At 52.9% G+C, this 13,750-nt stretch overlaps 2 protein-coding genes across 4 annotated transcripts in view; one reads left to right on the top strand and one right to left on the bottom strand.

Moving 5' to 3' along the window:
• The window catches only part of LOC144799353 (uncharacterized protein KIAA1958-like), a 370,582-nt gene extending 369,281 nt beyond the window's left edge, over positions 1–1,301 (bottom strand). For both annotated transcript variants that reach the window (XM_078670612.1, XM_078670611.1), the window contains exon 1: positions 692–1,301. The gene's annotated coding sequence lies outside the window, so the exon portion shown is untranslated. The remainder of the gene's footprint in view (positions 1–691) is intronic.
• Positions 1–13,750, top strand: part of PTBP1 (polypyrimidine tract binding protein 1) — a 450,657-nt gene that overhangs the window by 415,588 nt on the left and 21,319 nt on the right. Inside the window, exons 1-9 of one of the 2 annotated variants that reach the window (XM_078670614.1) lie at positions 1,340–1,451; positions 3,981–4,011; positions 5,723–5,780; positions 9,282–9,454; positions 9,537–9,683; positions 9,934–10,110; positions 10,196–10,306; positions 10,402–10,573; positions 13,652–13,729. In XM_078670614.1, coding sequence (XP_078526740.1) covers positions 1,444–1,451; positions 3,981–4,011; positions 5,723–5,780; positions 9,282–9,454; positions 9,537–9,683; positions 9,934–10,110; positions 10,196–10,306; positions 10,402–10,573; positions 13,652–13,729 — 955 coding nt within the window. In that variant the 5' untranslated portion in view covers positions 1,340–1,443. Of the gene's footprint in view, positions 1–1,339; positions 1,452–3,980; positions 4,012–5,722; positions 5,781–9,281; positions 9,455–9,536; positions 9,684–9,933; positions 10,111–10,195; positions 10,307–10,401; positions 10,574–13,651; positions 13,730–13,750 lie in introns of those variants that run through there. The other variant, XM_078670615.1, reaches the window with a different exon arrangement.

Below are 13,750 nucleotides of genomic sequence, written 5' to 3'. Positions count from 1 at the left end.
TTTTGTTAGTTGGAGTTGGACACATTTCTCCAGCAGTTTGGCCAGGGTGGGGATATTGGTGATGGGCCGATAGTTGTTTAGGTCAGACGGATCAGCTGTAGGTTTCTTGAGTATAGGCGTGACTTGCCCCACCTTAAGGGAATCTGGAATGTGGCCTTGTTGCAAAGAGCTGTTGATAATCTTGGTCCAGAGAGGGAGGAGCAAGGGGGTAAAGTCTTTTACAGCATTAGCAGGTAGAGGGTCAGTGAGGTGATTAGAGGGCTTCAGGGTGCAGAGCAGTTTGTGTATTGTGTATATTATGTACTTGCATGTGAAACATGCAAGTACATTTTAAGTGGTGGGTGGATAGGTTGGTCAGTTATTTGGATTTGGAATGATGGCTGAAGGATAGAGGTGGAAAAAATGGTGTAAGTTTCTGCTTGCAGTGTTTATTTTTATTTATTTAATGCGTTTTTGTACAGTGCGGACTTCACCCGAAGGTGTCTGAGCGCTTCACAATAGAAACAGAACTGATACATGAGGAGAACATTACAAGTGAACAATTTACAAAAGCAACCATTAAGTAACATGAGGCAAAAATGACAATTGTGAGCAAACAAAATACAAAAGGTAGCAAACACCTTGGTGCACCTCTTTGCAGCAGGGGTGATGCATGAGGTAGCACACTCCATATATCTTTACTGACCATTACCTGCATTAATTAAAACCACAGTTGAGGGAAGGTCATAGTGCTGCTGTGTTCTTCCACTGCTGCTGTTTGCAATAGTTATTTCCTAATTCCAGAGGCCCTGCCTCTTCACAAACATAGGTATGTCCTTGGTCTTACACAATTGTGTGCACTTTTTGTGTTTCTAGGTATTTAAATCACCCCAGAACCTCTGCTTGCTGAATAATAGATGTTCTTGCTCTCCAGGGGGGAGGGTCTGTAGTCTTTCTTCAGTGTCTATGAAAGTTACTAAACTTTGGGGCCTCTTTCTCACCCCTTTCAAACAACGGCCAGAGTGACCCGTCTCCGTCCGACGTCTCTTGCATTTTATTTGATGCTTCTCTCTGTTTTTCTTCCGAATTGTTCATTTTCGTTTATTCCGTGTTGTTTTCGTTTCAATTTTTTTTTTTTTTACCTACGACACGTCGCGCGCCCCTCCCATCCCAAGCGGCCGCCATTTTGTCTCACTGCGGAAACTTGTTGCACGCCCCGCCCCGTCCGCCGGGGAGGCGGAGCTCCGTGAAAAAAGTTTCGTCCAATGGGAGGAGGCGCGGTTGTCCGTCAGCCAATACGCGCCGCGTAGGTTGCCGGCTGGTCCAATGGGCGCCGCGGCCGGGTGAGGCGGTTGGCCCCGCCCCCGGCGGCGGCCATTTTGTGAGTCTATATTATGCCCCGGCCGCCGGCGCTTCCCGCTATTCCTGCGCCTGCTCAGCTGCCCCGGCGGACCTCCGTGTGCAATGGACGGGTGAGTGGGGGCCCCCGCGGGGGCGGGGAGGGGGCATCGGGGGCGCCTCGCCGCCGAGGGGGCGGGCTCCGTGCGCCCTCAGGGCTCCGTGCCTCCGGTGAGGGAGCCGGACCCAGCTCCCGCTCCGGCCGTTGATGGATGGGGGGGGCTGTTGGTTGTCTCGTCCTCTTGGTTCGAGATCGCCCCCACCGGGTAGCTGCGGGTGGGGGGCTTCCGCCTGAACGGGAGGGGGTTCTGTGGTCGTGAGGGTTTCCTCCAGTCGGATGGGGGGGGGGCAGGAGCTCCCAGTTTATGCCCCCGTTGCTTTTTTGGGGGGGGGGTGATCCGGTTCTCGCAGGAAACTAACTTTAAAACTTGAACAGGGTGTGGGGGGGCTGGATCCGCTTTTTTTCCTGAGATGGGGGGGCGGCGGGTGTGTGGTAAACTTTCTATCTTCTCCCAGTCTCGAGGGGGCACTTCCGGTCTAGTGTGCGGTTGCCATGGGCACGGGGGTCCCCGCCCCCACCGCATCTGGTGGACGCGGATGCCTGCCCCTGGGGTCGGGCGGCCCCCACAGCTGGCCTCAGCCCCCCCCCTTCATCAAACCCCCTCCGGATGAGCTGCTGTGGCCCCCCCTGTACTCGCGGGCTTGTGCAATCATCTGGGCCACTTCCTGCCCTTTGCTCCCGCTCGGGAGGGGGCACTTGGAGCCGGGTCTGAGGGTTTTACCCCGGGAGGGGGCACTTGGAGCCGGGTCTGAGGGTTTTACCCCGGGAGGGGGCACTAGAGCCAGGTCTGAGGGTTTTACCCCGGGAGGGGGCACTTGGAGCCGGGTCTGAGGGTTTTACCCCGGGAGGGGGCACTTGGAGCCGGGTCTGAGGGTTTTACCCCGGGAGGGGGCACTTGGAGCCGGGTCTGAGGGTTTTACCCCGGGAGGGGGCACTTGGAGCCGGGTCTGGGGGTTTTACCCCGGGAGGGGGCACTTAGAGCCGGGTCTGGGGGATTTACCCCGGGAGGGGGCACTTAGAGCCGGGTCTGAGGGTTTTAGGCACTTAGAGCCGGGTCTGGGGGATTTACCCCGGGAGGGGGCACTTAGAGCCGGGTCTGAGGGTTTTACCCCGGGAGGGGGCACTTGGAGCCGGGTCTGAGGGTTTTACCCCGGGAGGGGGCACTTGGAGCCGGGTCTGAGGGTTTTACCCCGGGAGGGGGCACTTGGAGCCGGGTCTGAGGGTTTTACCCCGGGAGGGGGCACTTGGAGCCGGGTCTGAGGGTTTTACCCCGGGAGGGGGCACTTGGAGCCGGGTCTGAGGGTTTTACCCCGGGAGGGGGCACTTGGAGCCGGGTCTGAGGGTTTTACCCCGGGAGGGGGCACTTAGAGCCGGGTCTGGGGGTTTTACCCCGGGAGGGGGCACTTAGAGCCGGGTCTGGGGGATTTACCCCGGGAGGGGGCACTTAGAGCCGGGTCTGAGGGTTTTAGGCACTTAGAGCCGGGTCTGGGGGATTTACCCCGGGAGGGGGCACTTACAGCCGGGTCTGAGGGTTTTACCCCGGGAGGGGGCACTTAGTGCCGTGTCTTGCAGATCTGGGATCAAAGAGGGAGGGTTAATAACAGCCCCGGCACTTGTGCATGTCCCCGTGAGATGCCCCGGGGGAGCGGGGTTCATGTGCTGGTGGCATTGCACGAGGCGCTCCCTTAACTTGAAGTTTTGTGCCACTTTTTCCGGTGTTTTGGAGTCCATTTTTATATACAAAGCCGTACTTTCTTTTGCAGCCCCACCTCTGCGTGGCTGTCCCGCTGCTGCCCCTTCTCGGGGGGCTCGCACCGGGGTTAAAGGCTACGGCTTCATGGGCCGTGGTTGAACTGCTTATTCACACGACTCATTCTTGGAGGCATAGAGTCCCTTCCGTTTGGGGGGTGGGGGCATGTTATGCAGCAGACTCCCGCCAGTCCTAATGCGAAGTGAGGGGCCGCCCCTCTTTAGGACATTGATGTCCCCAGTAGATGCTCGTAAATGTAAATTGATACTTGTATAGCGCACTACTCACCCGCAAGGGTCTCAAGGCGCTTGTACGAATACCGCTGTGGAACCCATCCTGGCTTTCCCTGTGAGGTGTCCACTCCTGGGCACCCCCAAGGTGGAGGCCAGGCATCCTGAGCGTTGTGGGGGCCGTTGTGGAGATTAAGCAAGCTATTGCCCAGAGTGGGACTCCATGATTGGAATAGGCACTGAGGCGAGAATTATCAGGTCCGAGGAAATTGAGCCCAAGACCCACCGAGGAGGGGAATTGAACCCTGGTCCCGGGCCAGACCTCTGCATCAGGGTCTGCCGCTCTAACCACTGAGCCACGCTTCTCCGTGGTGCACACTATCTTGTCTCCCTCACCCCCCCCCCCCCCAAGTGGCTTACATGGCCCTGCGGGTGCCATGTACCCAAAAACCAGGTTACTAATGTATGGGTCAATAAAGCAGCGTGGTTATGGGGTAACTTGGCATGCTCTGTACGTAACTTGCTGTGCCCATGCTAACGTCTTTCTTTGTATTCTTTGCAGCATTGTCCAGGATATAACAGTTGGATCAAAGGTGAGTGACCCAGGCTCCATGTAACGCTGTAAATGTTGGTGGTCCCAGCCCTGCCGTCCTCGTCTATGGCATGCATGTAGTAATGGGGCGAGGGTGTGCCCCAGGGTTAGTTTCTCACCCTATCTAGCTGTCCTTGTGATTATCTGGGACGAGGTCTCCGGTTATCTTGCTCTGGCAGAGTTTGGGTACAGGATGGAAGGGTTGGACGGGGGTGTCTCTGGGCCTGCACGGCGTATGACCTTGGTTTACGGGCCTTGGCGCCGTAAGCATCAGCCCTGATTGTAAATATCATGTGATGTGGCACTTGGCCTCCATTTTGTGCTGTTCGGTCTGCGAGTCTCGGTGGGACAGGGGTGTGTACCTTGGTCCTTTGATGTGGTTTTATACTCTGCGTGCCTGGGTGTGCGGCTCTGGGTTGGTTGGGGCCTATGCTATTAGCGCACATGTATGTCATGGCGGCGAGTTCTTGTACTTTAACCTTGCGGGCTTCACTGATCTAGCTTTGTAGGCGGAAACTTTGTGGGAGTCTGCGCGCGTTGCAACAGTTAGGCTTAGAATTACAAATATGCAGCTCGTCGGCTCCAGCCGTCTCCCTGGAAACCCCTCCCCGACGCACGCAATGTCTGTGGAATTTGGACCCCCGGCCATGCTTGGGAACGTACCAGGGCTTTACTGGAAGTGACCCCCAAGGCTGCCGGGAGCGAGCCCCACCCGGCCTTGAGCCAGTACTCCCCTGCCTTGGGAAGGCGAGACCTCGCATAGAAGAGACGGGGGGGGGCTCTTATCTAAGCGTGTCGTGTGTCCAGGTAGTCTTTCCGCTCCATGGCAACCCAGCCTGCGGCCTGCTGTACCCGTTCATTATTTGTGTAGCATTGACAAGCGTTTCTTTGTCATAGAAACCCTCTCCGGCTTGGCACGTTTCCATATGGCCTATTTCTGTAAAGCCGGTCTGCCCTGCTTTTCACCTTTGGAGTCGCATATTTCAAGTGTACTTAGTGCAGGCCTGCTCGTCTGCGCGCATGTTGGGTGCCACAGGTGTCTGGCGCTTCCTTTCTTTCCCTGACGTGCATGCAGCGGCGTTTGTCCAAGCCATCGAATTCCAGAGCTTTTCAGGTAACATGCCTGGGACATGTTCTCTGGCTGCGGGGTCCCCGTGTTCCACGCTTCACCCCATGGCCAGAAACCTACAATTGGCGATACTTGCACTTATATCCCCGCAGAGCCACCGGCTGTTCTGCCGTGTCTTGGTTCTGGGAGGACTTCCCTGCTCAGAGGAACTGCCTACAGTCTTTGAATGTATAAGAATCTGAAGCTATGCCTAGTGCTCAGACTGGCCGGCTCCATTCCTCTATCTAGGCTACAGCCGTAGCTAGTGCCGAAATTACAAGTAGGGCTCTTTGCTTCGCACATTCCAGGGTTTCGGGTAAACCACTGTGCCCTCAAGCAAGGAAACTGACTGGGTTTAATGCTCGAAACAGCAGCCTGCGTGCTGATGAACATGGAGCAGGATTCTTAAAGTCGATTACTGCCCACACAACTCCGGGATCTGTCCGGTTTTTCTTGTAACTACATTGAAACTACTCTGCCCACCCCTGCGTGCAGACCCTGTGGTTTACTTCCACTTTGTACTAGATTGGTCAGTTGCTTCAGTCAGTTGTGCATCTTGTATGGAGACCGTGCGGTGCTCTTATCTCTTCCTTTTCTTTTGCAGCGAGGATCTGATGAGCTTTTCTCCTGTGTAACCAACGGACCCTTTATCATGAGTGCAGGTAAATGTTTCGTCCACTTGTCGTGTGATTTCAAGGGCCGTCCTGCAGGTGCTTGAAGCGTAGGCTCTATTCATGTGCTTGGCCTGTCCTCTTAGCCAGAGTTGTATTCATGCGCAGGACAGGACGCCTCTTGACTTAACGTTTATCTTGTTCAAATTGACCTAGAGCGAAGGCGCAGGAGGTTCCAGCACTATGGATAGAGTAGCGGAGTCCGGGAGGAGCGAATGTTCAAGAGAATTCAAGAACTTGGGGATGGACGTGCACATTAAGAGCCGGAGTAGAGGAAGGGGTGAAGGAAATAGAGGGTCGAAAGTTTAAGACTTGGAGAAAAGCAAGCGATAGGCAGGCGGGGTAAATGTTCAAGTGACATATGAGGGAGTGATGGTTCAGGTTAAACAAGTTTATTTAGACAATTGTCCATAATACATTCTAAAAAATGTATATTAATTAAAAACTTTGAGCCCCCTCCTCACCACCCCATTACATTTTTTAAAATTCTGTTTAACAGATTGCAGGTGGCAGGGACAGAACATTATTATTTTGCACCCTTGTGTTATATGGGTGGGATGAATAGATTGGATTAGATCCCACCCAAGCCCTTAGGATTTCTTTTCTCAAACCATCCTGGCCAAGTGAATAAAGCTAATGGATGATTTCTTCTTTAGATATAATCACATTTTTGACACCATAGCCGCAGATGCGCTCTATTTTCTTTTGCCTGGAAAGGTGAACCAAGATGAAAGTGTACCACTATTTAATTGGCAATTCTTCATTGCAGTCATTCTGTTTCCAACATGCCTTTGCCCACAACCTTTCGCTGCTTTGGATCTCTTTCCAGCACAATCTGGATACTTTGACCCACCTCATCATTCTCCAGCAGGGTGTTGTAGTATCTTAGAGCCTGGGCGGCGGCCACCATGATCCAAGATACCGGACTGAACTCCTAATATCCTGGACCATGGTACCTTGTGGGAGTCATAGAAGTCTTTTTAGTACTATCCCTTTCAGTCTGTCCCATTCATAGGTTGAATCAAGAGAGTATCTCTCCTCCATACAGGCCTATTGGTGGAATCTTCCCTTCATAGGCCTTTAATAATGGGCTAGGCCCCCAAATCTACCATTAAATCCAGATAAACAGCTGGCCTGCAAACAGGCCTTCTGCCTAGTGGCATCCCAATGTGCGCCTCAATTCAGATTGTTCCTAAAAGTTAAACCCATGTATTTATACTGATGCACTTGTTCCAAAACCTGAGAAGCAAGATACCAGGAAAAACTGCACCCCCCCCCCCAATCATAATTTTCGTAATTTCCAGTTTAACACCTTGGCTGCTAAGGCAATTCCCGCTGGGTGCTGAGGTCTTCAGATTCCCATTATTCATGACAAGGTCAGCTCGTGATTAGCACAGCTCCAGTGTACTGCATGACGAGCTGACCTTGTCATGAGCATGGAAGAGGATTTATAATATAAATCTTGTTCTGCTTACTGTGAGAGGCCAACGCATTGAGTTTTCTCTGCTGACCAATTTGAGTTTAATCCATTAATACCAAATCTGCATAGAACAGACAAGCAATATGCTAATCCCCAATTTTAGGCGAAAAATACTTTGATTGGAAAATAGCTGTTGGGAGGTCGACCAAAAATAGACTAAAAAGTAGGGGTGCTAAAACGCACCCTTGACGCAGGCCATTCTTGATGGAGATTCTTTGGGGCAACAGTCTTGTCTAACTCCACCTGAGCCCAATTGCCAGAGTGCAGAGATTGAAGAGCCCCAAGAAGATGCAATGGTAATTTCCAAGCGGCGAGTTTCCCCATAAAATATCCCTGTCACTGAATCAAAGGCTGTCCGGAAATCTACAAAATTGCAGTGTTAGATTTTCCTCCACTGCCTTTCGAGTAATAGCCCGCAAAGCAGTGGTCTTTGGTTGAATGACCCTCCCTAAAGAAATTCTTAGTTTCAATGGCCCATTATTCCAGTTTGATTAAAATAATCTTGGAGAATATCTTTAATGAAATGTCCAAGAGGCCCCCCATAATGCATTGGGTCTGTACCGCTCTTTTTTTTTTTTATCGGTTTCACAATAGAGCCCTTCCAGGTAAAGGCCAGACCCTGCAACCCGACTGAACAGTGTAGAGTAAAATTTAGCCCACCAAACACCATTTGTTTTAATTATTACCGCCGGGACATTGCCAGGACCAGCGGCACAAGTTTTATTCTCTCAACTGCCTTAATTTCCTTCACTGAGCACCAGTGGCTGGGAGGGTTTGCCCATAGAAGTGCTGAGGGCCATCGAAACCTAAAGGTCCCCTGAGGGAGTGATGGGCAGTCTTAATTCAGTGAATATTAAACAATAAAAGATTATGGAGTAATCTGCATACAGAGGAGTTTATGTCCAGCAGCCTTCGAGTGGGTGATAAGCAGACTGAGGAGTGATAAAGATAAATAATGGACAGACGAAGAGTGAATAGTAAAGCTACTTGGAGAGAGTGATGGGCAGGCTTGGGGGAGTGATTGTTCATGAGACTTTGAGACGGGTTGGTGGGTCGCTGGAGAGGAGTCCTTGTTCATGAGGCTTGGGAAAGGGGGTGGTGGATCTCGAAGAGGAATGATTCATTAAACTTTGAGACGGGGTGGTGGGTCGATGGAGAGGAGTGACTGTTCATGAGACTTGGAGAAAGGTGGCGGCAGGCTCAGAGGACTGTGTACAGGAGACTTGGGCTGAGCAGTAAAGCCCAAAAGAGGTGCCTCTGGTTTGCAGGGAAGTTGGTCGTTTGGCCACAGGAAGAGTCTTCCTGGTGTAGTTTGAGCACTACAGCTGTGGAGTTTAACCATAAATAGTGAAAGGGCTGTGGAGGGTCACTTGGCCGAGCTCAATCGGCGGCTCAACAGCTGACTTTATGGTTAGGGTTTTAGCCTATTTAGAAATTGACAGTATTGGTTCAAAATTACTTGGCCTTTTCAACTGGTAGGAATTTATGAAACTTCCGAGAAGCAGTTTGAAAGTTAGGATGACGAGTTTCCTAGTGAAGTGTGGCTCAGGGGTTAGGCAGCAGACCCGGAAGCTGAGATCGGTCCTGGACCAGGGTTCAATTCCCGCCTCGGCGGGTCTTGGGCTAAAAATTCCACAGACTCAAATTCTCGCCCGGTGCCTCCTCGACTCACGGGTTCACACTCTGCGACTCTGGGCAATAGCTTGCTTAATCTCCACAACGGCCCCTCGCGACGGGATGCCTGACTTTCACCTTGTGGATACCCTGCTATCTCACAGGGGAATACCAGGAAGGGTTCCCTAAGCAAGCGCCGGGACACCCACTGCGGGTAGCTGTGCGCTATATAAGCTCAACTACATTTACATTTACATTTGTCCTATTGGGGGTTTATAGCTTTGGGGGGATTATAGCTTTGGGGCTTGGTGTAAAGTATAAAACGGTTAGTGAAGGCCTGTGCACCAGTGATCATGTGTGTGTGATCATGGAGAGTTAAAACTTGTTTCTTTCTTCAGCTAATGGAAATGACAGCAAGAAATTCAAAGGCGACAGCAGGACTGTCCAGGTGGCCTCCAGAGTGATCCATGTGCGCAAGCTCCCCATGGACGTCTCGGAGGCCGAAGTCATCTCCCTGGGGCTGCCTTTTGGGAAAGTCACCAACCTGCTGATGCTGAAGGGCAAGAACCAGGTGAGTGTCCTTCTCGTGTCTGGGGTGTGCGGGCATGGGCTCGGGTCTGCGCTCCTCCTTCAATGTCCCTCCTTTCTCGCAGGCTTTCCTGGAGCTGCACAGCGAGGAGGCTGCCAACGCCCTGGTGAGCTACTACTCCACCGTCACCGCCGTGCTCCGCAGCCAGCCCATCTTCATCCAGTTCTCCAACCACAAGGAGCTGAAGACGGACAACTCTCCCAACCAAGCGGTAAGCTATGCCCCCAGGGTGCAATCTTTAGTAAACTGGTCACTAGGACTCCTCTTTTGCCCACGCCTCGCGTGGTTTTCCTATTTCACTGCTTGGGGTGAACAGCCTCGGTTAGAGGGTGCAGGTGCCTTCCATGGTGGTGTTATGGTGCCCCGCCCCCCTTGGGTGTTGGGTCTCCAGTCCTCCGGGGGTGGTGTTGGGGTGGACAGGGGCTCGGCTGCTGTAAATAATGCCCTTCCTCCCCTTGCAGCGAGCTCTTGCCGCTCTCCACGCCGTGAACTCTGTGCAGTCGGGGAACCTTGCGCTGTCGGCCTCTGCTTCGCCGGCGGCTGTGGACGCTGGGATGGCGATGGCGGGCCAGAGCCCGGTGCTGAGGATCATTGTGGAGAACCTCTTCTACCCGGTCACACTAGACGTGCTCAATCAGGTGCGTGCTCGGTGGGACTTGAAAACTTTTGAGGAGAGCGCCCCGGGGTTGTGTGCACCACTAAATCTGGTTTTATTCCCCTTAGATTTTCTCCAAGTTTGGCACGGTGCTGAAGGTGATCACTTTCACCAAGAACAATCAGTTCCAGGCGCTGCTGCAGTACGCCGACCCCACGAGTGCACAGCACGCTAAGCTGGTGAGTGAGTGCCCATGTCCAGCCCTGGCTGGGCACTGTATCCTGTCTGCTCGCCCTCGCCAGCAGAGCTCATGTGTACTTTTTTCTCTCCGCAGTCCTTGGACGGACAGAATATCTACAATGCTTGTTGCACGTTACGCATCGACTTCTCCAAACTCACCAGCCTGAACGTCCGGTACAACAACGACAAGAGCAGAGACTACACGCGGCCCGACCTGCCCTCTGGGGACGGGCAACCCTCGCTGGACCAGACCATGGCCGCTTTTGGTGAGGCGCTGGGGTCCTGCAATATCTTGGGAGGGGCACTGTTTGCATGATTACCTGTACCCCTTTTCAGAATCGAACTGTCCCAACAGTAACTAGGCTTTGCTTCATGCTGCCATGCCTCCTGGAGTTGATGGAAATGGATATAGGCTCGCTGCTTGAATGAAGCGCGATGGTCTTGGTGTCAGCTTCCACTCCTCCCTTTCCAAAGTCACAGTGAGACCCTTAACCCCTTCGGGGCTGATGACGCGTAACCTGCGCTGATGACGAGCTGAGCTCGTCACGTAACGCGGGTTTTAAGAAAACGCAGCGCACAGCGGGAAAACCGCTAGCGCGCATGCGGTTAAACACCCAGCTGACCACCTTCATAGAAAAAACTCCATCCTAGACCGTTCCCAGTCTGGCTACCATAGCCATCACAGCACTGAGACTGCCTTCCTTGCTGCCGCCGAAGACCTCTGCAGGTTACTAGCTCAGAGCCCCTCCTTCTAGACCTCTCCGCACGCTTTCAATGCCATCTCACATCGCATCCTCACAATCGGACTCCGATGCTGGGATACGAGGAACCGCCCTCTCCTGAATCCGATCTGTTCTCTCTGAACCCACACAAATGAACTGCGGAGTTCCCCAAGGGTCATCGCTCAGCTCCACGCTCTTAAACCTCTACATGGCCGCCATCGTCTGACAACACAGGCTCAGCATAGTATCTTATGCCGACCACACCCAGCCCATCATTTATTTATTTATTTATTCAAAGTTTTATATAGCGCGAACAAGATCCTTACAGATATCAGAGCGCTTCACAATGAAAGGGTAGGGGCAATAGGAATGAACAGAGGTAATGGGAGCAATGTAGTAGTCACTAACATGAAAGGAAAATAAAAACATACATAAAACATATCAATGTACAGTACGGTAAACAAGTAATATAAGACTGCACAAGTCATTGATCCCAATACAGAGGTGTTCAGATACACCTTGGGTGAATGGAAGGCTTATACCAGTGTTTTAATATAGAGAGAGCACTGAGTGGGGGCATCGGGAGGGTGAATCAGTGACCCAGCGTGTATCATATATTGGTCGGTAGTGAGAAGAAAGTAGCGCAGTAGTGTCTCCTTCAAGTAGAGGTATAGTGCCAAAGGACATGGTGAGCATTGACGCAAGGCAATGCAGAGTCTCTGATCCAGCACCTATGAAGTTCAGGAGATCTTGGCCAGAAGGATGGTTTTCACCTCTTTCCCTCTAAGAACCCCGCAGACTGTTTCCAGGAAGGAATGAGACGTGGCCACCTGTATGGAAAGCAGCTGCCTGATGCTCAACTTGAAGAAGACAGAGTTCCTCATTCTCGGACCTTCCACCTGGGACGACACCTGGTGGCCCTCTGCCATCAGGAGTCCTCCCACCCCAACAGACCAAACACTGAACCTCGGCATCATCCTAAACTCCTCCCTCATCATGACCTGTCGAATCAACTCTATCGCATCCACCAGCTTCAACTGCCTCTGGATCCTCCAAGACCTTCAAATGGATACCCCAGAATGCAGAAAGTCAGTCATGCACTCTTAACCAGTAGACTGCATTACTGCAATGCCCTCTGCTGGAACAGAACCCTCCTACACAGGCTACAGACCATCCAGAATGCCGCAGCCAGACTAGTCCTCTGAACCCCACGGCACGAACACAACCCAACACCTTAAACCTCCACTGGCTCCCTGTCCTCTGAACCCCACGGCACGAACACGACCCAACACCTTAGACCTCCACTGGCTCCCTGTCCTCTGAACCCCACGGCACGAACACGACCCAACACCTTAGACCTCCACTGGCTCCCTGTCCTCTGAACCCCACGGCACGAACACGACCCAACACCTTAGACCTCCACTGGCTCCCTGTCCTCTGAACCCCACGGCACGAACACGACCCAACACCTTAGACCTCCACTGGCTCCCTGTCCTCTGAACCCCACGGCACGAACACGACCCAACACCTTAGACCTCCACTGGCTCCCTGTCCTCTGAACCCCACGGCACGAACACGACCCAACACCTTAGACCTCCACTGGCTCCCTGTCCTCTGAACCCCACGGCACGAACATGACCCAACACCTTAGACCTCCACTGGCTCCCTGTCCCCTGAACCCCACGGCACGAACACGACCCAACACCTTAGACCTCCACTGGCTCCCTGTCCTCTGAACCCCACGGCACAAACACGACCCAACACCTTAGACCTCCACTGGCTCCCTGTCCTCTGAACCCCACGGCACGAACATGACCCAACACCTTAGACCTTCACTGGCTCCCCGCCTAAGTGTTACCTTCAAACTGCTCACCCACCCCACAATATCAGACCCAAATACCTCAACGAGAGTCTCCTTACACACCGAAGAGTAACCGCCGCTCCGCATGCCGCGCAGAAACCCCACGCATCTGCAGAACCAGAGCAGGGGGTAGAGGTTTCTCCTACGTCGCAGCCAAAGCCTGCAATGAGCTCCCAGTGAACATCAGACGCTCCTCCACACCTTCAGAGGAACTTCAAGACCTGGCTCTTTGATTGCAGGGTGCAGTCAAGTTTACAAGCCCCTCTACAGTCCTCAACTGGAGGCAACCTCTGCAGGCCAGAACCAGTCATCAGCCCATCCTCTTTCCCGACCAATGACCTCTTCCTGGCCTCCATGTTGAGTGCTCCCCTTGAGCTCGTCCCGTGCTCTGTGAATACCAGCCCATCCATAGAATGCCCTGCACTCTGGTGTCCACCTGTGCACTCCCCTTTCCGCTCAGGTCCCCTGGTCAGGGTGCAGGCAGGCCTCTGACAGGGGCTCCACCTGGCTCACTCTGTGGTAAAATGGGCAGTTCACTGTGGGAGGTGATAACCAGGTTCTTTGTTATATAGGCATGTGTTTGCTGCATCTATTGCGCCTCAGTTAGGCACGTCATGTTGGTAGCTGTTTTGTGTAGCGTATCTTTCCCAAATGTGATTTAGGGACTGGGGTGGGAGGGGTGGAGGTACGAGGTTAAAAGTGGATCGGAATTGCTCCAGGATGTCTTGAGTCTGGCCTCACACATGTCTTTGCTCTTTCAGGTGCTCCCGGTTTAATTTCCACCAATCCCTACGCAGGAGCCGGCTTCTCTCCTGCCTTTGCCATTCAACAAGCTGGAGGTACTTTTTGGTTTTTATCTT

This window comes from Lissotriton helveticus, chromosome 12 (assembly GCF_964261635.1).
Source record: "Lissotriton helveticus chromosome 12, aLisHel1.1, whole genome shotgun sequence".
In the NCBI taxonomy this organism is placed as follows: domain Eukaryota; kingdom Metazoa; phylum Chordata; class Amphibia; order Caudata; family Salamandridae; genus Lissotriton; species Lissotriton helveticus.
The sequence above is the reverse complement of the archived record's forward strand: the minus strand, read 5'-3'. Positions and strand labels throughout refer to the sequence as shown.